At 31.2% G+C, this 26,297-nt stretch overlaps 1 protein-coding gene across 1 annotated transcript in view; it reads left to right on the forward strand.

Moving 5' to 3' along the window:
- LOC123302983 (protein CEPU-1-like) overlaps positions 1–26,297 on the forward strand; it is a 376,328-nt gene that overhangs the window by 53,925 nt on the left and 296,106 nt on the right. Inside the window, exon 2 of the mRNA XM_044886078.1 lies at positions 1,648–1,754. Within this exon, the coding sequence (XP_044742013.1) occupies positions 1,665–1,754 (90 nt within the window). The 5' untranslated portion in view covers positions 1,648–1,664. The remainder of the gene's footprint in view (positions 1–1,647; positions 1,755–26,297) is intronic.

Below are 26,297 nucleotides of genomic sequence, written 5' to 3' on the forward strand. Positions count from 1 at the left end.
ACTACAATTTCTGCCGAAAAACCAGTTCTTCCGGTTTAAAATCGGCAAAAACTGAAATAATGTCAAAATTGTCGAGGTTTTTCTTATTTTTTGGCATGATCCAGTCGTTTCCCGAGCTCGAAAACTTGAATTTTTCATTGCCTTTACATTTCAAACAACATATCAAAAAAAAACAAAAAAAAACAAAAACAGATGATTTGATGCAAGATTCACCCTCTTTTCATGCATAATTTGACTGAATTAAGTATAAAATGAAATTCGGAAAATACAAATTTAAATTCAGAAAAAAAAAATTTAAGTTAAAATAGAACCTAAAATGTTTTTATTAGAACGGGGATAGTTGCGTAAACCCAAATTTAATGGGGTTGGGTTATATTAGCTCTTTTGATCTGCACTCTTTTGTGAAACTTCTTAACGTATGCAGCCAAGTAAATTGAGAGATATAGTAGATTACTGCAAAGTAAAAAAAAAAAAAATTAAACATATATTACGTGTATTTCAATTATTAAAATGAAATGAGACGTTTAAATTCGTAGACAAAATTTAGGGAACAAACACAAAAAACGAGAGATGTCGTGCGACACCCGATGAGAACTATGCTCCTAGCGTGTCTTCGTTTACTTTTTTGCTCAGATATGCTTTGATTTTTTTGCTGGTTTGAATGAGTGATTGATTATGCATGTTCATTTTGGTAAAACCATTTTGTACTTTCTTCTTATGTCTATATTTTTTTAAATATTCAGCGCGACTTGTAGTCGATTTTCTATCAAAAAAACACAATTATAAAAAAAAATAAATGAAAATATACAACAGGATAAAAATTATTAAAAAATACAAATACCTGTATTAGTAATAAATTATAAATATTAGCTTTGTGATCACTACCGTTCAGGTTTAGTGTAATTAGTTTCTGTTTTTTTTTTTCGATACTTTTAGCATTTTTGTGCGTTGGTAATTTTATAATTATTTTTTTTTTTATGCACGATACTGTTTGCATAGCCGTGCATTCGTAATTCTGAAAATTTAATGTTTTAATTTAAGAAGTCAAATACTTTTTTGTGCCAAAATTTAATATTAAAGCTAGTTTAACTCATTTTTTGAATTAATTTTAATATTTCTCATAATTTGTTTGATCAGGATGACACAACATAAAATTTCCTTGCTCTTACTTTAAATTATCTCTATTTTGTTTTACATCTGATAACTCACAATTCATTTTTTGTTTGAATGAAAAACATAAATTTTGTACAATAAATACAAATTGACAGATTGTAAAATATTTTTGTATATTCTCAAAATTCATGGCAAGTTGAATCAATTAAAAAAGTTTTACTTTCTTAGGTAACCAACATGTCAGATTTTGGGGTCGTTTTTATTTGTCGTTTTTATTTGTTGCACTTTTTTTTGGTTTTACCTCACAACCAGCAAACAAGTAATAACGTGCGATAAGAAACATAGTTCCAATAATAAATATGAGAATTTTGATTATAATAGCCAAAGTACTTTTGCAAATGCGGTCACTAAAATAAGAACCACCCTGTGTAATATAAAGAAAACTTCCATACAAACATATAAACTATATGAAAATTAATTAGCTAATGTAAAATTGTACTAATTGTTGATTTTTTGTTTTATATGAATATATAGCCGTAGCGGAAGATCCAATGTTTACCGACGTCATTGAGAATATCACAGTTCCGGCAGGACGTAATGTGAAACTCGCCTGCTCTGTTAAGAACCTCGGCTCGTACAAGGTAGGTAACAAACATATAACGTATATATTATTTTATATTACTTAAAACACTTGATACGACAATATTATTACAATTCATATGTATATATGGATGCAAGCACACAGAAATTTGGTAAATTATCTAATGGCTAGTTTTTAGTAAAAGAAGTCGAGGCTAAATGGCCGAGCGGTCTAAGGCGTTAGACTTTGACTGTTCGTCGATTTAGACTTAGGTTGCGGGTCCGAATCCAGGCAGCGGCAGTGTGAACAATTAAAAAAAAAAAATTTAATGGGGATCGGTAGAATTGATCCCATTGTCGTCGCTTGGATAAGAACGAAGTAATTAAATATGTATGTAGTAAACTTCAATACAATCCCTCCCGTCTAGCGGTAATTCGCCCCGCTGGTCCAAAATAACAATATTCTGTAAATATTCAACAAAATGAACCAAAAAAGTATATCCGAAGGTTGTTGGGGTAACTGAAAACGATTCCGCAGTTAGAATGTGGATATACCCCCCCCCCTCCTGGGGTTATTCAACCACCGCTGGTCCAACACTGCAATATTCTGAAACTATCCAACAAAATGCATGGATCGAAAAAGTATACTCAAGACTATACATTTTGTTGAATATTTTCAAAGTTTTTTCAAAAATCACCTCAGAAATTGATTCTACTAATCAGCCTATTTGTCCCATAGCAATGGCCAAACTGTCTAACGTCAACAAGTTAGATGTAAATTTTGACACATAAACCTTCCTGAACATTTAAAAAAAAAAAAGTGCCCGATAGATTGAGGTACCTTCCTTCCTTAAAATCGTTTCTATTCTCAATATCGAGCAAAACCAGCCAAACGTTGCCGTCGTTAGAACTTTCGTCAGGGATAGCGATATAAAATAAGCGGAGTTCATGAAAATTTTTTGTTGATCTGTTAAATTTCCGGCCAGTTTTTTTTATTTATTGTGTGTATAGATAGAGGAGTATCTTTGTTGGGTTGAATTATTTTATCTTTATTATCGAAATCATCAAAAAATGAGGGTACGCATGCATACCACGCAACCTTAAAAAAATCTCGTTCTTGAAAAGGTGTACAATGCCGAGCAATGAAATTTGCGGGCTAGTAACTTAGCGCGCTCTTATGAAAATTTTTGCCAACATATTATTTATAGACGCCGATTGTTTATTTCAGTCTTTCATTGCACTCGTAATTAATTTTTTTTATCTAGTTGGCTTTTTTGCTTCATGAATTTGTGATTTGCTTCAAAATGCCAATTGTGGCCCACGATGTAACTAAAGTAACAAACGAGCGTTAGTTCGTAAGGTCACTCCCGTTCGTTCGTAATATTATAATTCATAGTAAACTTTGTGACCGGTGGCGTGCTCAAAATATTGTTTCGTGTGCCATTGATTCGTCATCCCTGAACTAGTCTGTTTGACTTGGATGTACTACACTATTGCTCATTGTATTTCTCATAATCCTCACGACTCACTTGTTAGCGCGTTTCTCCTTTGAACTTTTAAGAGTAAAAAGAAGCACTTGGAGCAGGTATTTTTTATTGTTTATTATTAAGTCTGAAGCACTTATAGAATAGATAAGTTGTACCTACTCTTCAACGGATTTCTGAGTAAAAAAGTGAAAATTTTTTGAAACGAAAATACTTTTTTATGAATATAAAAAATCAAAAAAAAGCACAGACAATTTTTGCATTTTTATATTAACATCTCTGGAAAACTTGATGTAACGTATCATTTCTAAATTCGACTTAAAAGAGTTCAAAATTGTTTTTTAAAGAAAAAGGTTAACCATATAGACTTTCACTCACCCTATTAGCTCAGTTGGTTAAGGCGTAACCACTTCCGTCCGCGGTATGCTAAGGGGAAACGGGTTTGATTCCCGCCGTCGCAACAAAATTAATTTCGTTAATAGTTGTGATGGGCTGGTGAATTGCATGGTATATGTATGAAGGAGGTGCACTCAGCCTCTGAATTGAGAAGCTGATAAATGAAATTATCAGCGGAAAAGCTGACACATATATGGTATCACAATGGGCTCTATAGCCTAAGTGTGTCCTTCGTGGACAGCCAATATAACCTAACCTAACCTAGACATTCAATAGATTGGCTAATTTAATACTAAACCAATTTAATATATTTATACCTTTGTCGAAAACTATGTCGAATTCGAAATGTTATTTACATCAATTTGAATAATTTTCATATTTATTTTATAGATATTTGTTATTTTCTAACAACCAACTACACACATTATGATATAACCATTTTCACAAATAATAGTTTTAATTTTATTACACATTTCATTGAAGTTTTCAATTCAATTAAGTTTTCCTTACATTTATGTTGCTACAAAATAAAGATGCATGGAAATTATTGTGACTTAGAAAATTGGTTTTGCTAGATATCTTAATTAAAAATTATTCGGAAAATTAACTTTTTATTTAGAATTTTTTTACATTTTTCTTCATGAATGTGGTACTTGTAACCATTTTTACAAAAATTTTTAGTAATTTATATTTCGGTTTTTTACATATAAAACAAGACGCTTTTTGGGTTTAAGTAATAATAGTGGAAAGTGGTTTATAATCCCTCAGGGTAAAATGATACCTCGTTGTATTAAGTAAACCATTAAAGCCTTATACCATATTTATCGATAGATGGCCATCGCGCGATCACATTAATCGTCCAACAATGACTTATGATGATGAATAAGCTAATTTGTGTTTTGTAGCAAAAAAATTAATTTTACTGCTCATATTTTATGGTAAGATAAATTTCAACGTAAAATGTATTAGTTTTGTATTAGTTTTTGACAGCTGGCTGTTTTACTCTTTGCTTTTGTTGAAATTTAATAATATTATAACACATTTTCATAGGTGTATAATAAATTTTAAGGTCAGTTTTTATGACGATATTCAAATATGTTGTTACAGGTAAAATGATTCTCATAATATAGGCTAAAATGATCCCTATTTTTTGTGTAAAATTATAATAAACAAAATGATCCCCCATTACTTAACGGGTCTTTTCTGTATTGACTCAAATGAATATACCAGTTTTTTACTAATCGTTGATGGAATGTAAAAAAACAGTCAATACTTTATGTGAGCTGTTTGATAAAAGTGCAATGGGATCATTTAACCAAACTATTCTTTCAAGATCGGTCAAAACGATCCCTTTTGGGAAATATTGAATTGTTCTAAAAATTTGATCAAATCAAAAGAAATTGACATGTCAATATTGTCACATTTGAACAAAGAACTCAAAAATGTTTCGAAATATTAATTATTATAATTTTAAAGCATGGCAAATTATTTTAAACATTTTTTTTATTAATATTTTCATTATAATTTTAAAAAATGGTTATTTTTTTTTATTGTTTTCCTTATACTTTTTGTTTGTTTGATATCCATAAATAATTACTTAAAATGTATAACGTGTTTATTTAACCCGTCCTATTAGCTCCGTTTGTTTAAGACGTAACTGATTCCATCCGCGGAATGCTTAGGGTAGCGGGTTCGATTCCCGCCGTCGCAACAAAATTAATTTAATTTATAGTTGAGATGGGCTGGTGTAGTGCGTGGTATATGCATGAAAGAGGTGCACTCAGCCTCTGAAATTGAGGATATATGGTATCATAATGGGCTCTATAGCCTAAGTGTGTCTTTCGTCTTTCGTCTTTCTTTTTCTACTATTTCCCCGAATAATCTGATCATATGGACGCCTATGGCTACCAACCTCGTATTTTCGAAGAACAGTTTTTCCGGTTTTAGGGACTCCTAAAGTTGTACATAGTATAAGTAAGAAGGTAATATCGAAGAAAATGTTCCTATATATATTCAGTAAAAGAAAAAAGGAAAAAAAAATTTTGAGACACATTTCACTGTACACAATAATAACTACTGACAATTAAAAATATCTCCACATTTAAAAGGATTTCCCACACAGTAATTTTCTTGATTAATAAGGAATAAGACAAAAAGTGTTAACAGTTTTTAATTTTTTTGTAATTAAAAACTTCTCTCTTTTGTTGTCTTATGAATAATATATATAAAAAAAAAGTTCACAAATGGTAGGATTAATTATGTTATTTTTTTGTAAGAATTATATTATAAAAATGTATTTATATCTTAGCTTGAATTTATATTTTTATGAAATATTTGTTAGTTGTCACGAAATGAAGTTCTATTTCATTATAATTGCACTCATCATAAGTGGGGCACATATGGGTGCATCCGTCAAGAAACATTTCGGATTTTATTTCGTATATTTTAGTTTTTTTATGACTCAACTATTTTTAGAATTGAAAACAAAGCGCCTAGAGCACATATCACCCAGTTGGTAAAGGTGCTTGTAATTTTAATTCAAACTTTCAAATTTGAAAGTTACTCCTTCTCCTCTTGTAGCTAACATTAGTAACCCAGAAATAAAAGATACTCTTTTTTATGAAAATTAAGACCGTTTTAATGCATGTAAGAGAGTTTTTAAAGTCGCTGTTCTCGAATTTATGATCGAAGTGCATAAATTCGAGAACAGCGATGCATTTTCTGCAATTTTTTAAATGGTATGAAATGACACTGCATAGAAAATTTTAAAAAGGTTTAAATTTTCAAAAAAATGGTTTTATTTATTTTGTAGTCTACTTATTTGGGATTTAAGAGGAAAGGGGTAGTAATTTACAAATTTTGACTAAAAATTCGGGATCAGCGACCCTATAAACAGTTTTAACCGCCATTATTAGGTGTTAAGCCCTTTTATACGTCATTTAAAAATGTTAATTAGCAAAAAATATTTTAATTTGCAACAAAAAAAAATTATATTTATTTATGAGTCCACTTATGTAGGATAAAAGAGGGGAGGGGAGTAACAAATTAATCATTTTGACTGAAAACTCGTGAACAGCGACCCCAAAAATTCCCTTATACGTCCTTAAAAGTATTAATTTGCAAAGATATTATCTTTTTTACACCCCCGAAAGGGGGAGGGAAGTTTTCACAATTTTTAATGCATTAATTTTAATTAATTAGTGTTTTTCAATAATTTTTAGTTGACATTTTCCATAATATTAACATGTAAAGAATTTCAATTTAGTCATAAGAGCATCCGTTATCGCCAAAATTTTTCACTGGAAGCGCTGGCATCGTTTTGATTGTCCTTACCATGACTACGCACTCAACGAATATGAGCATTTTCTCACAACTAGTAATTTTTTTTTACAATGTAATGAAAGAAGTAATTTACGGCCCATTACAACTAATTAACCATAAACTATAAACAAATGACATCACAGAGATTATCAATAAGGGTCACTTTTCCATTCTTCTAGATTTATTTTAATTTAATTTAAAAGAAAAAAAACACTTAAATGTTTAAGAGAAGGAAAAAAAACACACAGAGAAAAAAAAAAACAAAAGAATATCAAAATTTATCGAATACCATTAAAAGGAAATTGAATTATTTGTGATTGGGATGAAAAGTCAATTTAATAACATAATCTTATAACATTATTGCTGTTAAATTTGTAAAAACGGCCACTATCATTTCCCAAGATATTTAATAAATGTGTTTTTCCACTATATTGTGTATATACACGTCATGCAGAGTGTTCCAAGAAAGTGTGACATATACTGTGCCCAAAAAATAAGGTGACATTTTATTTATTTTGAAAATTCATTATTTATTCTTCCAAATCAAATTCACCCCCTTCAAAGTAATCCCCTCCCGATGCAAGGCACTTATGCCAACGGATTTTCCAATCTTCGAAATACTGGTTGTAGTCACTTTCCTGGATTGCTTTCAGTTCCGTCTTCGCTGCGGCTTGAATCTTCTCTATCGTGTCAAAACAGTGTCGGTGCGGATCGATATAGGTTGAGTTTTTGACGAAATGATCACGAATTATCAGTGCAGTATGTATGGATGGTGGATTATCGTGGTGTAAAAACCATGAATGGTCTTTCCACAATTCCGACCCTTTTAGGCGGATAGCGTTACGCAAATGACGCATAACATTCAAATAATATTCCTTGTTATCTGTTTGGTCGGGCGGAAGGAATTTATAATGCACAACAAACGCGCGCAGTTTAAATTCAAGTTTCACCTTATTTTTTGGACACAGTATGTACTTTGTAAGTTCGTATTAAATAGTTTTGGTTACTAAAGATTGGAAACGCAAGGGCGCATCTAGATTATAACTCTTCCCCCTCCCCCCAAACAAAAAGTAAGGTTGTCAATTATTTTAAGTAATTAGTAAATAACTAGAAGACACAGCCATAAAACGTAAGATAGGCTAGAATGAAATAGCTTCGAAAATCATAATAATGAATTATATTAGATGTATATACAAACAAACAATATCATTTTTGAGTGATTAGAAGAGAGGGGTGTGGAAAGTGGGAGTGGATGAAAAGTATTCCAATTACTGAACGTTTCCGATACCAATATTCTATTCTATATACACTTAATATACATTACCATATACAGGATGGTTTTTTTAAGATGACATGTGGTCGAAACTCGAGAAATAATTTTAATCGAGGAAAATGCTTCAAACGAAAATTGTTAATTTCAATATGATATGATATTTCAACGTGTTCTGTTATTGACTGCAGAAACCTAGCTTTCGAAAATATGCTCACCAAGAGCAACAAAAGAACTCTTTTCCAAATTTCGATCTGAGGTATAATTTGGGAGATACGGGTATGACAAAAATTGGTAAATTTGTTCATTCACTGACTATCATTCGATAACCAGTAGCCAATGATAATCAGTAGATATTTGTAAATTCCATTCAATAATATTCAACTAAGGAAGGGATTTTTAAAAATTATATAATGATTTAATTGGATTAAATTATTTTTGAAAAAAAAACATTAGATTATTGTACGTAAACAAACAAACCATACGACAATTGGAGTGGTTTGTTTGTTTACGTCCAATAATAAATTGTTTACTTATAATTATTTTTATTTTCTCACAATAATGGAATAAAAATATAAAAAGTGGGACAGTTTGAAAAAATTCAACTAAAAAATTTTATACTTTTTTAAAATAGCTTTCATTATTAAGTGAAACTGACTAATATCTACTGATTATCATTGGCTACTGATTATCGAATGATAGTCAGTGAATGAACAAATGTATCAATTTTCGTCAAACCCGTATCTCCCAAATTAGACCCCAGAACCAAATTTGGAAAAGAGTTTTTTTGTTGCTCTTGATGAGCTTATTTTCGGAAGCTAGGTTTCTGCAGTCAATAACAGAACACGTTGTATATACATAATATACTATGTTATAAATTGCCATATTTATTTCTTTTAATGAGTCATCTTTTTATGCATATTTTCTTCTATATCTTCCCGTCATTACGTGACGGCATCATTGTCTTGTTTAATGCCATCTCATTTTCAAACATTCTGTATTTCTACATTTTGCCAGTGTATATTATTTGTCGTGCGAAAAATACACTTTCTCTCAACTACATGTAGAAAAATATAGACACTAATAGTTATTATAACTTTCTTTTTTTCTCACATCTTTCCTGCTGCGTGTTTTGTCCAAAATATATAAAAGTTTTACTAAAAAGTTCAAGCCATTTGTCACACATTAGCGTTAGTGGTGACGTTCTTTAGTTACACTCTCTCAAACAGTGTACTGCGGACTACAGACTACCAGAATCAGAGTACTAGTTAGTTTACAATAAACTTTTGTTAAAGAAATAACTCATGAGCAGCAGAGCTCCATCACTAAAGCTATATTTATAAATCTCAATATATAATTTCGCAAGGGGATTTTTTTAATATTAATTCTTTTGCTCCCTTCAAGTAGTTCGGCCGTCACGTGACTAGTCAAGTTTCCAACAAATTTATATTTGAATTTAAATAAAGTTAAGAATAAAACTAATGAACACTGACAAAGAAAATATTCGTATCGCGAAAATTTAATAAAATGCTTTTAAAAATATCGTAAAAGATGAAATTAATACGTCAATTTGACTAGTTAAGTGATAAAATACCTAATATTCGAATAAAATCGGATCGCTGCTATCGGTGACACTGGTGACAGCATAACTTACCTATTACGAATTAATTTTTATTGATAAAAAAGTAAAGGGAGCCACCCATGAATTGTATTTGGTGATCATGAAACGAATTGATAATACACCCCACCTTTTCCTTAATACAGTGCATTGGTCTATATTTTCGGGGGAAATATGACTAAAAAAGATTCCTCTATCTGTTTTAATAATAACAAAGGAAAAGTTCCTTATACTTTCACCAAATATATATAAAAGACAAAATATAAACACGCTATCAGAATATTTTTATTGTGATTACAGTGGAATCTCTCACACAAAATGCAGCTGTCATCACTCTTCTGAATATATTAGTCCAGGTTGTTAGTCTCATGGTTGACTGACTGGTAATTGGTGACTTTATTTACTTTGAGGAGCTCGGTGAAAATTTGATTATAGGTAGTAAGAGAAAGCATGTCAAGGTTGCTGCCAAGGGGAACTCAGGGAAAATGGGGAGATTTTCGAAACGCAAATTTTCAAAATAATTTAGCTTCATTATCTTGAAAAATATGCATTCACTTTAAAAAGTCACTTCACTTTGAAATGTAAAAGTGGCTGAAAATTATGCACATTTTTATTTGCTACATTCTAGCATCAAAATTACCTGAGATTTGTTAGCTTTTAGAGTAAATACTTCTTTTCATGTTATTGGAAAGTTCTATCACTCGCAGGTTAACACCAAAAGATGAATCCGCACTGCACTGTTGTATGAACCACTATATCGACTGACTTGTCCACATTGAACTCTCTATATCGACTGACTTGTTATTTCACATCATCCATAACTAAACTTTTAATATCAGCCAGTTTCATGGAAGCCATGTAATGTTTTTGTTTTCCACATCTCTCTTTGATTCCGGATATTCTGAACGAACCGGACAAACTGCATTCTTCTAGAAACGTCCTTCACAGCTTCCCACGAAAAAGACTCATTGCATTATTAAATAGGCTGTTGAAGATCGTAAATCACAAAAACGCCGGGTTACCCAGTCAAGTGTAGAATAAAAGTTTTATCAGTAACTGTAAGCTGCTCACTATTATTCCGTGAGAGCTTTTCCATGAAAATGGCGGTGTCTGAACTACATGTCTGCATTAATTTTCGTATGTTATATTATAACTTATATGATATCTGACTGCGATATTACTTACAAAACAGATTTAATGAAGCTCGAAGAAAATTATTTCCTTAAATATTTGTCCATATGTTTGCATATTGGCACTGTCTTTATTAAATTTCGCTAGTAATTTTGAAAGTTTATCAAGTCGGCTTGTGACAAAAAACGTTAGCACAGTTGTTACTACTATCCCAACAATCTTTGAAAATATTATATTATAAAAGCTACTCTTGAAAAAAATTAAAGCCCGAATGTGTTTGATCTTTAATGAAGATTTTGGTTTTGTGGACCACATTCGAAAATTTTCTTATATCTTTTTTTCTCAGTGCTATTTTTGAAGTCTGTAATATCCATTTTTGGGACACTCTGCATGTAGGAACATGAAATTTCGAATGACATAATCACGAATTTATCTTCATCCAACATTTTTTTTTACTGATAAGATAAAGGACAGTATTTTGAAATTTTATCACTCGAAATTTCAAATTTTGTTTCATCCTGTACTAACCATAGTCCAGCAACCGGTGTTTCATATTAAAAATTTCGTGGCATGAATACCGGTCTAATGGATGATTAGCTAGCTAATTGGTAAAATATTGTATAGGTATTGAGTTTCATATAATCAGATTATTGGAAATTAAAATTATGGTTATTTTAGTGTAAATTCAATCAATCAATAAGCTCTCCATCCTGAACTTCCGTCTGTTTTGAAGTATTTTGTTTTCCTCTTTTAGAGGAAATCTCTACGTTCAGTGTGCCTTTTCGCAAAGGCCTCCTCTAACATTTTCCATTGTGCTCTATCTATGGCAACCGTTCTCCAAAAAGGGCCCGCTGTGAGCTTCATATTCCCATGTCTTAAATTGTCTTCCACGTTTCGTTTTCCATCTCTGAGATACCATTTGGTCACAATTTTGATCCACTTTTCCTGAGTATTCCTTATAATGTGGCCTGTTCATCTTCATTTTAGTTGGTCTATCTTCGTAAGTACATCCATAGCTCTTGCCTTGGCTATTATAAAGGTGTTTCGTTTCCTGTCTTGTTTCTTGATGCCTATCATGCTTCTCTCCATCGCTCTTTGACAGCATTGCAGCTTATCTCGGAAGTGTTTTGAGAGAGACCATGTTTCACAGCCGTATGTGATGCATGATAGAATGCAAGTGTTGTAGACTTTCCGTTTGTACCGATGCTAAGGTCATTGGCCTTCATGATTTCTTTGAGTGACCAGTATTGTTTCTAACTGTTTGCTATTCGCCTTTTGATTTCCATGTATCTCTGATCCTTAAACGAGATGTCCCAGATATATGTTTATGTACTCTTCCACGTATTCGAGAGGTTTGTTGTTAATTGATATAACTCGGTTATCAGAGTTTGTCAGAAGCTTGGTCTTGTTGATATTCATGTAAAGCCCTATTTTCTCGCTGTCCCTGTTTAGGTCTTGGATCATTTTCTCTAATTTTTCAGGATTTTCCTTGAAGATGACAATATCATCTGTGAATCCTAGGTGATTTAGTTTTCGTCCATCTATGCTTAAACCAAGTAGGTACAGAAACCAAGACTTCTAGACCAAGCAACAGATGCCAATCCGCGAAAAAAGAACATATAAGCGATGTCAAGAATCATCTAATCGAGAAATCTTGCATTGCGGACCATGTTTTAAATACAGAACACAAAATTCTACCTGCCAAGTTAATTTAATCTGTTAGACATCACAATAGTTTAGACGCTTACGAAAGCATTTTAATCCATAAAGAGGCAATAAGACTCTGAACTGGGATAAATGTCCTATTAAAAGTCAAGTCATAAAACATTTCTCGTCAGTTATAGCAAAACTTCGACACACCCATCTCGCAAATGATACCAAATTTTAGATATAAATTAAGGTCGATAAAATAATTTTTCATACCCACTATTTTGTTGTGAAATGTTTACAAAAAGTTTGGTTGGTCTTGAGAATTTTTTTTTCAAATTTTTTATAATTTTTGTATTTTTACTTTTGTAAATTGTTACTGTAATTATTGGTAATGTTTTGCTTATTTATTTTTAATTTTCTGTAAAATGTTTGTTATGTGTTTAATGAATAAATTTAGCTACTGACGATGATTGCATTGCGAGTTCGTGTAAGTTCGTTGTATGTTTTTTAATTATATTTTTTAAATAGAATTTCTTAATATACAATTTTATTTCGAGTATCGTGGTATTTATTTCAATAACTATGTTCAACTCGAAGTAAACAAAAATTCATTCTTATAAGTTGGTCCCATTCCATTTTTTGAACAGCTTACTACCTATTTCTATTAAAGATGAGTTTCATATACTAAGATTATTGGATATTATAAATTATGGTAATTTTAGTGTAAATTATAGTCATTTAATACATAATTGATAGTTTCATAAATCGAATATAGATACATACTATATTCTACATACTACATATTTTATTTAAGGATGTTCCAGCATGGTATTTGCAGTTTCTATGTTAAAGCAATGGTACAATTTTTTTTTCGACAGAATTTAACGAAAAATTAAATTTAAGAATTTAATAATGCTTACTATTAATTCCCAAAGTTTCAGAAATTTTGACCGTTTAAAATGGGGAATAATTATGCCAACGTCCAAATTTCGATCAATTTACGTCAAAATTAATATCTCGAAAGTGAAAATTAATTTCTAATTTTTTTTTTTAGAATTGTATTGTATAAACATTTTTTTCTACTTTTTCTTCAATATATAATAATATCATAAAAAATAGTTGGAGAGACCGGACATTTTACATGCTTTAAATGGGACATGACCCTCAAAATCGCGAACTTTGTCTTTAAATATCTCGCAATCTAAACGGTCAAAAATTATGAAATTTTAGGAATTCATAAATAAAGCTATTATAAATCCGAGAAAAAAAATTCGGCCAAATCTGTCGAAAAGTGATTTCATGCTGGTACTACCTTAAGATTGAATGTAACACGCCATGTAATTGAATCATCTATAAAGAAATGTGTAATCAAGTTTTAAATTGTTGTACATTTTAATATAATAAAGTTTATGAACTTGCAACTTAAAATCATTATGAAACATGCAATCAAAAAATGTAAGAAAATATATTAAATACTTTTTCGAAATTCCATATTTCGTTTAGTAAATGAACCTTTTTCCTTCGAAAAAATTGTTTGCTGGATGTATTGACTTGCGGGTTTTTGCATTGCTTCAGAAAATTATACTTAAAAAAGTCTATATGGTTTAAAGCGGAATTTTTTAGTTTTAATCCCTGTGTCATTGGGGTTAAGGGGATTTATATCGTAAAGTAAATCAAATAAGATTTTAAAAAGCATGCAAATCCCCTACCCTGTCAAGGGTTTGAAGGACTCTCAAAACGAAAAAGAGCATTTTTTTGCAAGTGAAGACTTTTAATGACATATTAGAGGGTTTTTGAAGTCGCTGATCTCGAAATTTTAGTCAAAATGTTTAATTTAATAAGTTACCCCCGCTATCTCCACATATTTTAGCTTGACGTTTAGGAGTGTTTTTGGGGAAGCTCGTTAAATTTGTAATCCCCTCCCTTCTCTTAGCCTAGATAAGTAGACCCATGAAATAAAACCTTTTTCGGGCATGTAAGGAACATTGATCTCAAATTTATGATCAAACTGATTCAATTTTACCCCCCCCCCTTCAATTCGAGATCAGCAACTTTAAAAACTACCTTATGTGCCTTAAATAGGCTTACGAGGTTTTGTTTGAAAAAAAAAACAAAAAAATTAATTGTCGAGATGTCTATATTAGACAAAAAATTTCATGTGTTAATTCTTAAAGTATGGAATAAAACAAAATTTAAGTGGACTAAGCAAAGAAAATTCGAAGTTCTATTTCTTCAGATCCTAAATTAAAACGAAAATTGATTTTTTGCGGTAAAGAACCAATATCAGCTACACAAAGTATGGATGTCAGACTTGGAAAATGAATTTATGAATCTGTATTTTACCGTTCTTCGATATTCCATTTCGATTTTGAAAAAATTGACTGGCAACTTTTTACAAAATTACCCAGTATATTTTTCGAAAAATATATTAAGACCGTTATTTTAGGGAAGAAATAACATTTTTACATTTTTCATACAAATTTTCTGTCTTCTGTCTCGAATCTATTGTAAAAGATTTTTTTGGGAAATATATAAAGAGCGTCTTTTTGAACTTATAGATATGCGTAAAAGTCGAAAAGTAAGTTTAATCGAGAAAAATGCTCCAATCGAAAAGTGTTTATTTCAAAGGCACGCATCTTATACCGGTATTCAATTAAATCTAAGTTTCCGGTTCAATGAAAACAAAATTTGTTCTTTACAAAAAGGCAAATATTTTTTTGTAAACCGAATATTTTCGACAGTAATTCATAGCAAAAATACCCTATAAGATTCCATAAGAACCTTCATACTCTAGCTTGTTGCACGTTTCTTCATTCAATTGGAGCAACTTCATAATATTAAGAAGTAATTTTTTTTTAAACTTTGTTATCACTGGATAACAAATATCATGTCATTTATTTTTATACCATGCATATATGAAATATACATAGTATATTAAGTTTAGTCCCAAGTTTGTAACGCTTAAAAATATTGATGCTACGAAAAAAATTTTGTCAAAGCTGTTCATAAAATCACCTAATTAGTCCATTTCCGGTTGTCCGTCCGTCCGTCCGTCTGTGGACACGATAACTCAAAAACGAAAAAAGATATCGAGCTGAAATTTTCACAGCGTACTCAGGACGTAAAAAGTGAGGTCAAGTTCGTAAATGAACATCATAGGTCAATTGGGTCATAGGTCCGTATGACCCATCTTGTAAACCGTTAGAGATAGAACAAAAGTTTAAATGTAAAAAATGTTCCTTATAAAAAAATAAAAAACTTTTGATTGAAACATTTTTTTGTAAACATCACTGTTTACCCACGAGGGCGTTAATTAGGTGCAAATTTTATAGTATGTATTATTAATATAGGAATATCAGTTGTGTGTATTTAAAAGTGAATATCTTTTGTTATTTACGTGACGTCAAAAAAACAAACGATTGCGCATCAACACTGTCTATACATTTTTGTATGTGTTATGTGATAAAGAAATCAACACTGACTATGCATGGTATTTCAACAATTAACTTTAACTCAGTCAATTGTTTCTTTTCACTTGTTTTCATCTTCTTTTCTATCTTTGCTTATTGTGTTTGCAGATTGCAAATAGTAAACAAAAAAAAAAAAAAAAAAAACAAAAAAAAAAATGGAGCAAAATGGTCTTTATGGAAAAACAAGCCGCTTTCATTGGAATTTTTTTTCGTTGATTGCCTAGAACCCGCAGAAAACAAATTTGGAAAAACAAATTTTGGGTAAAACCTAGCAGTCCGTTTTAGCCTAAACTGTACGGTATGCGCAAAAATTTTCGAACAAAAAATAGTACCTACCTTTTTAATCGATAACAGCTTTCTAATTTAAAATGCGCATCTATCTACAACCAAATATGGAATAGAGTGCGCTTTTCATTAGGCCTGAAAATCCAGATCGAGTTTAATTCCTGCGTAAGATGTGCGCTTTTAGGCTTATCATTTTTTTGCTGGAAACATTTTTATCGATACAACTAAATTTTCAAGTTTCGAGCATATGAAAGAACATTCATAAAAAATAATGGTTCTAATATTCGTCTCGCAGTAGTACGTAACCTCTGCAAGTCTCGTTTTAAGTTGTATCTCGCGCCTTTACCAATTTAAAAAATTTGCATAAATTACTGAAGCACCACAAGTTCATAAGAATACATTGTAATTGCATATCATCATAAAATGTAAATATTTTTATTAGCACTTTTTGTCATTCCAAACAAAAATTTTGTCGCATGAAAGGGTCAAGATTCGGTGAACGATCTCTATACAATTCTCAACAAAAATATCCACATATAAAAGTAGACAAAAAAATCACATTACTACACTGTTAAAAAAATTGTAAATTTGCCAATTAGTAGCACAAAAAAGTTTAGTAAAATTAATAATTGAGTGCGTAAATTTCAATTGACTAGTTATTTTTGGTAATTTTACTGTTTTCTTTTACTCTTTAAAAAGTTGTTGTACCAACTTCTTGTCCTGGTCCAATGGTCCTAAATACTGTTCTAATACAAACTATACTTTAATTTTACAAATCGATTTGGAAACTTTATGACAAATATATTGTTTGTGTTAGTTAGTAGAATGAAAAAAAGCTTTATTATTTCAAACAATTAAAATTTTTTAAATTATATTTTTGAAATATTTCAAAAGTTTTGAAAATTGTATAAAATATTGTTACTCGCGCAGTGATGAATTTTGTACTATAAGTAGTCAAGCATTTAGTGATACAACTAAATCTTGCTTAATGTAAGAGCCTCCTTAACGAACAAGACGATTACTCTAGGAGTAGGTCAAGCAAGGTTAGAAGGACTGCTTGAGGGGAGGGGGACACTTATATGATAGAGCCCATAGTGACACCGAAAAGAGGGTTGCTTCATCCCCGACCACTAAGATGAATCCATTTCTTCATGAGAAGAGGAGACATCGTTTCTTCTTCCTCCCCATCGTGAAAGCTCCTGTAATAATCAGACGCAACTGATCAACCTAACCAGTATCCTGTGATAGCCGCAACAACTTTGCTAATAGTGGCCCCTTGAAGCGCTCTAAGATCTTTGAAACGCTTTTGATTGTACTCAGACCATATCTGGAAGTACCACAAGTGCCTTCCTCTCTCCATCCAAGATTGTGAGAATCTCTTGGATCTCTAGTCATTCTTATGTTCGACAGCCTTGTGCCATTTCTGGCAAGCCTTCCATTTCTGGCAAGTCCTTGAAATGTCCTTGTGTCCCGGTTCTCATATCAGGTTTACATTCATTTTTTCGACCAGCTTTGCTGCCTTTGACGTTAGATAGACCGAGCTTAAAAATTTTAGTACTGCTTCGCACCTGATGTGGACAGTAATGTCGCTGTACATGGAATTGTTCATTCTTATCCATTCGCATATCTCCTCCGCAGTGATCCAGAGGCTGGAAATGTGGCCATTAATTTGGATTTTCATAGTAAGCCTCACAACTTACTTGCCAATCCGTCGATATAAAATACCGCGCCCTATGACTTAGCCAAGTTCTCATCCCCTTCCTGCATTTCTATCAAAGAATTATGCGTCATAGTTACCAAGAACAAATACATAACACAGATTTTTAATTTACAAACTAAGAAAAATTCCAATATTTTCATGGTAATTTTACAAAATGAGAGTAGTTTTACCCAAAAAATTGTATAGTACTTTTACTAATTATTATTACTAACTTGTACGTTTTGGCATTTTTTTACAGTGTACATATGCATAAATTTGTCAGACAACTTTTATATTCATAAAAATACATAAAAAATTTACAGAAAATGTTGTGTCTGTTTTACTTCTCCTGCTTCGTCTTCGTTTTTTGTGAACAGGAAAAACTGATTATAGATTACATTTTCCTCAGGTAAAATATGATACTTATAACGAAGTCAAATATTTATGATAGCATTATATTTATATTTTAAAAATGTCATAAGACATTTGTTGTTTTTTTCTTAGTTTTTCCTTTTTTTGTTTTTTTAACTATACAAAAATTTTTATATGATTATAGAGCACTGCACTCGTTTCTGATGAAAATATTTTGTAACTGAATCAACAAAATATAATACAAAATATTGAGTTTTTTGTAATCTGGGCAATAAAATTCCTTAGCTGGCCGCATCGGCCATAAAAGAGCTCTATTCATGTAGATAAGGTTGTTCGCTATTTTAATGCTAATATCAAGTGAAAAAAATTCTCAAATGCTAGAGTGAAGGTAATTATTTTGAGGTACTTGTCTTGCTATGGACATAGTGTCAGAAAATTCTAAATTTTTGTATACTTATTTTATTTAAGATATTATAATACAACAAGCAGTTACCCGCTTACCTTTACTAAATAATATATATAAAAACAACTTTTTGTCTATTTGGTATTAGCATAAAAATGGCGAACGTTCTTACTCGCATTTATAAAGTCCATAGTATGCGTACATACCAAAGAGGTTATGTAACATAGAGGCTTAAAATCATAGGAAACGCAATAAGTAAATTATTGACCGCTAAAAAAGATACCGAAAAAAGGACAGTCTTCCCTCTTTGTCTCGCAACCTGACAAAGCGTGAATTATTGTGTAAACACGTGCATGTCTGTATATTTCATAGAAGTAATATATAAAACAGACGAAGACAGCTATACACGTACTTTTTTAAGTCTCTCTCTATAACGCTCAACCATTTGGATGACCACATAACGGTTCTATGTTATTACTTCTATGGAACAGACAGACAACTGTATTGATCGCAACGGTATATGTCTTACTAATGTCCAATAAATCATTCTTTTGAAAGATTTTTCTTTACCCCTTAAATTCAACAACTTTTGTATGTGAAATCAGTATTTTATAACAAATTTTGTGATATATAATACAAGCCGAAAGTCACCTGAAACTTTGATGCGCAGCGCGACATTTAATTAATACTAGGAAAATCATCTTGCAACATTAAACTAGACAATTTCAATCCAAAAAATTCATAAAAAACGAATTCATATATTTGATGGTTTTTAAGATATCACTTAAGTATCTTGTGTATATTCGAAATTAATCGAATTAAAGAATGTAAACATTGGCTTGGTCCTTTGATATTCATATGGTAAATAAATGATTTTATTGAAGTGGAACGTAAGGCTTTACTCTTTGCTGACGATGTAAGTATCCCGAATTCAGATATAGATGAGAATAACTTGTCCTTGTTGGTGGATAAGTCATTACTTACTGTGACTAAATGGTTTATTAATAACGGTCTTAACTTAAACATAGAAAAATCATAATATATCAAATTTGAAACACACGGAGCAATAGATAGCATATTATCTCTTCCAAGTTTTAAAAATATAACATTTACAAATGAAGTCAATTTTCTGGGTGTAATTATTGACAAAGACCTAAACTGGAAAAATCACGAAGAAAATACAATAAACAAATTTAAAAAAATATAGATTCATAACCAGAAATTTGAAAAATAAAGTCCCTGCTGAATTATTACTCAATATATATTATTTTATAATGAGTCCTACTTTCGATATGGGATTTTTACATGGGGAATTTCCAATCCAGACTATTTATTGCTCAAAAAAGAGGCATACGAGCCATGGTAGGAGATACAAAAATTTTAACCCTTTTCGATCTACAGGTAATAAAATCGGTAATGTTCTTTAAGAAGTATCCTCAATTGTTCATTGATAACCAACTTAATCATAATTATGACACTATATTTATGCTTATTTTAAGAACTAATGCTCGCAGTCTAACAAAAATATTTAATAGCTATATATAGTTATATTATACGACTTTAAAACAAAATTCCCCCAGATATTACAAATCAAAGCAAGATGAATCTGTTAAAGAAAAATTTAAAAGTTTATCTAAAGAATTTAATCTTTATAGTATAGATGTATTAATTGTATCGATGTTAATTTTAACGTTTTGTATACCATTGTTATGGTCTAACACAAATAAATATTTATTATTATTCTTATTATTATTATAAAAATCTTCCATTTCCGGCCGAATTGCAGGTATCTCCAAAATTACGTATCCCATCGTTAAACGTTCTTATAAATGCTTTCAACCCAATTTTTGTAGTTTTTGGGATAAAATTACTCTAAAAATTATTTTGTTCCAAATCACGTGAGAAATGTGAAAGACAAAGACAAAACAAGTGAAAACTTACTGAGTTAGTTGTTGAAATACCATGCATAGACAGTGTTGATTACACTATAACATTACACATACATACATAACTGATATTCCCATATAATACATACTATACAATTTTCGCCTAACTTGTGCCCTCACGGGTAAACAGTGAAGTTTACAAAAAAAAAATGTTTCAAGCCAAAGTTGCTTATTTTTTTATAAGGAACATTTTTCACATTTAAACTTTTATTATATCTCTTACGGTTTACAAGATACTATGGACCCAAGACTCACTTGACCTATGTTGCTCATTTACGAACTCGACCTCACTTTTTACATCCTGAGTACAATGTAAAAATTTTAGCTTGATATCTTTTTTCGTGTTTGAGTTATCGTGTTCACAGTGCTTTTATGAACACCAATACCAAAAGTTTGTGCGTAGCATCAATATTTGAGTTATTAAATATGCGTTACAAACTTGGGATTAAACTTAATATACCTTGCATATTACAGCATAAATGCATGGTATAAAAATTTCTTGAGAATGAGAATCACAAAAAAAATTTCAATCTTCTTTAAGATAACTCATGCATTTTCACAGAATTTAGGTTGATGCCAAAAAAAATTTTGATTTTGTCAATTTTTGTATCCAACTTACTTACCTTTTCTTTCGGGTAAGTTAAGCAAATAATGCTCCTATTGTTGGAATCCCAAATATATTCCTATATTACAATATTGAAACTCAATAAGTTCATAGAATTAATTTAAAATTAGTTTTAAAATTGTTTTTAAATGTTTATTTTTTGGAACGTGTTCAAATTTTACAAAACCACAATCATCATTGAATTTTGGGTTGGACATAAACAGTATTTTGTTTGCATGGTGGGGGTACGTAACCACTAAACAAATACATTAGTTGTTCATTTTTATTTGTTATAATTTTTGTTACTAGGGTATTGATCGTATTATTAGCGATTATTAGCCCCCGACAATAAAAGAGGGGTGTGTAATGCAACTTAGTGCAATTATTTTATTTTTAAAATAATTGTACTTCGTGATGATTTCGAAATATACCTTGAAGTCGATTTTCATGGTCCCTGAAGTCAATTTTCAATATCTTCATACTCGATGTTTTCATTTCCGAAGTGCAAAATCGATATTTCAATTTGATATTCTCAAATTTAGTACAAACTTACTTTGAAAATCTACTTTAAAGTCTAGTTCAAAGCTCTTATTTTCCAAATAATTTTGTGGATCCCGAATTTTCTTACACCCTGTGTATAATTATTATTTGTGTTCCATTAAAGACAACATGAATTTAAAATTATTTAAGGAATTCCCATGAATTTTTAAGTAACAAGTAAAACAAACAAGTGATTGAGTTAATTCTTGTAATACCTCTTATAAAAAGTGCTTGCATTATTTTTTTTTAAAATTAGAACATTCTACAGTGAAAATGCACCTCAAAATTTTGTCCTAATCTGCGTCCTTACGGGTAAACTGTGATGTTTATGAATAAATTTTCAAATTCAAACAAGAAACGTTAATTTTTTTATAGAAAACAATTTTTGCATTCAAACTTTTGTTCTATTTCTAACGGTTTCCAAGATGCCTCAGCCATACTATTTACGTCTTGGCCAAGCTATACAAATTTCAGCTTAGTATCTGTTTTCGTGACCGCAAATGGACGGATAGGTGGTCAGACAGACAGACAATCGGAAATGGAATCTTGATTTTATGAACACCTATACTAAACTTTAGTTTGTAGTATTAATATTTTTAAGCGTTACAAACTTTTGACTAAACTTAGTATACCTTGATATACATTACTTATATACAGGGCATACAAATCATAACCGTTTGATAATTAATAGGTTGATAATCGGATTTTCGGAAATAGAATTTGAAGCTGATTTTCAAGAGCATTAGACTCCCCGTTACCTCGGGATATGTTTACCCCAAGAAGTGAAATTTTGTGCTCCATTCATTTCCGACGAGAAAAATGGATACTTCTATTTGAAGTTCGTTTGTACGGTACAAAATAACCTTGAAATCCACATAAAAGACCAGTTGAAGCTTATAGTCTAGTATAAATATTTGAATCGTTCAACTTTTATACCATGCATATGAAATATACTAAGGTATACTAAGTTTAGTCCCAAGTTTTTAACGCTTAAAAATATTGCTAGTATGAACAAAATTTTGGTTTAGGTGTTCATAAAATCACCTAATTAGTCCATTTCCTGTTGTCTGTCATCTGTCTGTCCGTCTCGCAACACGATTACTCAAAAACGAAAAGAGATATCAAGCTGAAATTTTGATGGCGTGCTTAGGACGTAAACAGTGACGTTAAGTTCGTAAATGAGCAACATAGTACAATTGAGTCTTGGGTTCGTACTATCCATCTTGTAAACCGTTAGAGATAGAACAAAAATTTAAACGTTAAAAATGTTCCTTATCAATGTCTGTATGTGTGATGTGACAGATTAATCAACACTGTCTATACATGGTATTTCAATAATTAACTTAGTCAGTTGTTTGTTTTCACTTGTTTTGATTAACTTTTTTACTCTAAACCATTCGAAACCAAGTAATTTTGGGATACCGGGGTTTTTAAATACCCGGTATAAAATGCACATAAAAAAATAATTCATTTAATTTATAACAAATCAGTGATAAATAGTATTTATATATACTAAAAGTCGTAATACCAATAACGTCTCCATCACGGGACTAATAAATGAATAATAATATTATTTATATACACCTACGTATACAGAATATGAAAATATTAAAATAATTAATAATAGCAAATTAATATTTCAAAATGGTGCTGTCAAAATGAATGAATTAATTAAAATTCAAAATAAAATAACTTCATATAATACAAAGTGGTTCTACTTTAAAACAAATGCATTTCTTATCATTGAGAGAAACACTCTGGCGAAGAAACACCGAGTTGGGAGAGGAACGCGAATGTGGAGGTGATACTTATGGTGTCTTACATGTAGTCACCTCATCTTGTCCGACTATGCTAAAAAAGGCAAAACGCGGTGAGTTCAAATCATGATCATCTCTACATACTCATGGTTACTTTCGTATTTCAGTAGCCATTGTGGCTAGTATACAACAAAGTTTTATTATAACACACAGAGAGATACAGTGCCGGATTTACCTCTGACGGGGCCCCAAGCAACCTCAGGTTTTTGGGGCCCTCATTGTAAAATACCCCCCCCCCCTATTTCAAAATAATGAATAACTAGTTAATTTTGCATAATCAATATATTGTTGTCATGGATTTTTTCTTTTTTTCATGTGTTTTTTTTTTCAACTTTTCGAATGTGTTTTCAAAATTTTCCATTTTTTTGGGCCCCTGTCCAAGCGGGGCCCCAAGCAATTGCTTCCTTTGCTTCCCGGTAAATCCTATACTGGAGAGATACCGCATCAGTTGTTGCCGTTTCGATGTCAGTCATGGCAATGAGATACTTACAAAGTAAGACAACAGCGTGTTGGTAAGTGCTTCACTTCGGCTTACTAAGGATACTTCGCGAGAGTGTCGGGAAGGGGGAGGGGGTAGCTATTTCTACCGTAGCGAATACCTACGGTAGAAATAGCTAGCAGGCCAATGTCAGTTCAAGTCAAGCTAGAGATTGTTGAGAATTGGGTCAAGCTTGTCTTTGCATCAAATAATAACATCTCTTCAACGATGGATATGCCGATAACATGTCACGCTGTTGATAAGGCCAGGCCAATCAACAATTAAGATGCCGATCTGTTTATACAAGATGCATATTGTATATATTGTATATTGTGTCACGAGGAGACACAAAGAGATTTTACACCACCCTAGATTTAACACCACCCTTAAAACTTACCAGAGCTCTCTTAGATTGAATAGAAAAGTATCTGAGCAAATTACTGAAGGTGGAGACTTTCTCAATCAAACCGTTGAACCACAAACATTTTGGTAAATAAGTATCCAGATTGCATGAGGAACATCCCACGCATTTTAAAAATCAATTTTTTACTACGTTTGAAAAGCTGGTAGATCAAAAATTATTTATTATTTTTTAAACTCATTAATTTGGTTTTAAGTGAGCCTCTCTGTAAATAATACCCACTAAATATATAAAAGCGGCATTCATTATTGTTTTAATAGTAATATTTGCTTGTGTTATGTTGGTATTTGTGTGTATTTAATCTAAATACAAAATATACTGTGTTGTTCATTTATGAAATCTGTTTTTAAGTATTATTGCACAGATTTTAGCTGTCAAAATTTATGCTTTTTGTAATCATATCCAAATTGAAATTCCCGCCAAATGTTCACTATTTCTTGTCAGTTAATATCCGGTATATTTTAAAGTGAACACAAATCGATTTTTGTGTATGAGGGTATTATTATACCATATTATCCAATGTATACATTTACATGTGTATATTTGGTTTTCATACCACATTCCCTATTTTGTCACATTGTTTGGGGACAGTCAATTGTAGAAGGGTGCACAAGCGGTGATTTTATACCATGTGTGAATATTATATACATTATATACAGTCCATTCAATTTATCTGTTCCGCAAGTCAACAAATACAAGTGAAATTTAAAAAATTTAAAAAACCCCCGACAAATGCGATTTATTCCTTGTAAACCGATTTTTGGAAACTTAGCTCTAAAATGTTCTTAATCAAGTCGGTTCGACCGTTAAGGGGCTACGACGCCACTGAGAAACACACGGACGCACAGATAAACACTTTAAACTTATAACACTCTTTCTTAAATCTAAATCAAAGTCATGGTCAAGGACATCAGATGAGATGAAATGGATACTTAGAAAGCTATCTTTTTTTGGGACAAATTTTTGGATACATTTTAATTGAAATTGTAATATTTGAGTTGACTTTATTCTTTTGAATTACCTCATTATTTTACCATTTCACTTTTCGAAATGAATTGAGACAAGTTTATTTGACCATTCATTTCCATAGTAATTATTTATATGTTAAAATTATATGTCTTGCCTTTTCCAAACTGAATCGATTTTGAAGATCATCGGCAATTTTTTAGTTTTTTCGGGTACGGGTACCGGTACATAACTAAGAACACACAGACACACACACATGGCGGTCAAACTTATAACACTCCTTTTTTATATTGGGGGTTAAAAACTAAAGAGCTACTCTGCGAAAGAAGGAATGATTTCTTGGGGCTTCTTTCTGATTTCACGCAGGAATCTTGGGTTCGATTCCCATTATCAGAACCAGATGAAACGAGTAGTGAAACGAGTACTTATTTTGAATGATCTAAAGTATCGAATAATTAAAATACAAGTTGAAAGTATGCATTTGATTACCGAATAAATAATGTTTTACATAATATGTAACCATGACAAACATAATAAAAACAAGTGAAAACAAACAATTGACTGAGTTAATTGTTGAAATACCATGCATAGTCAGTGTTGACTCACTTTTTACGTCCTGAGTGCGCTGTAAAAATTTCAGCTCGATATCTTTTTTCGTTTTTTAGTTATCGTGCCCACAGACGGACGGACGGACGGATAACCGGAAATGGACTAATTAGGTGATTCTATGAACA

This window comes from Chrysoperla carnea, chromosome X, assembly GCF_905475395.1.
Source record: "Chrysoperla carnea chromosome X, inChrCarn1.1, whole genome shotgun sequence".
NCBI lineage: Eukaryota > Metazoa > Arthropoda > Insecta > Neuroptera > Chrysopidae > Chrysoperla > Chrysoperla carnea.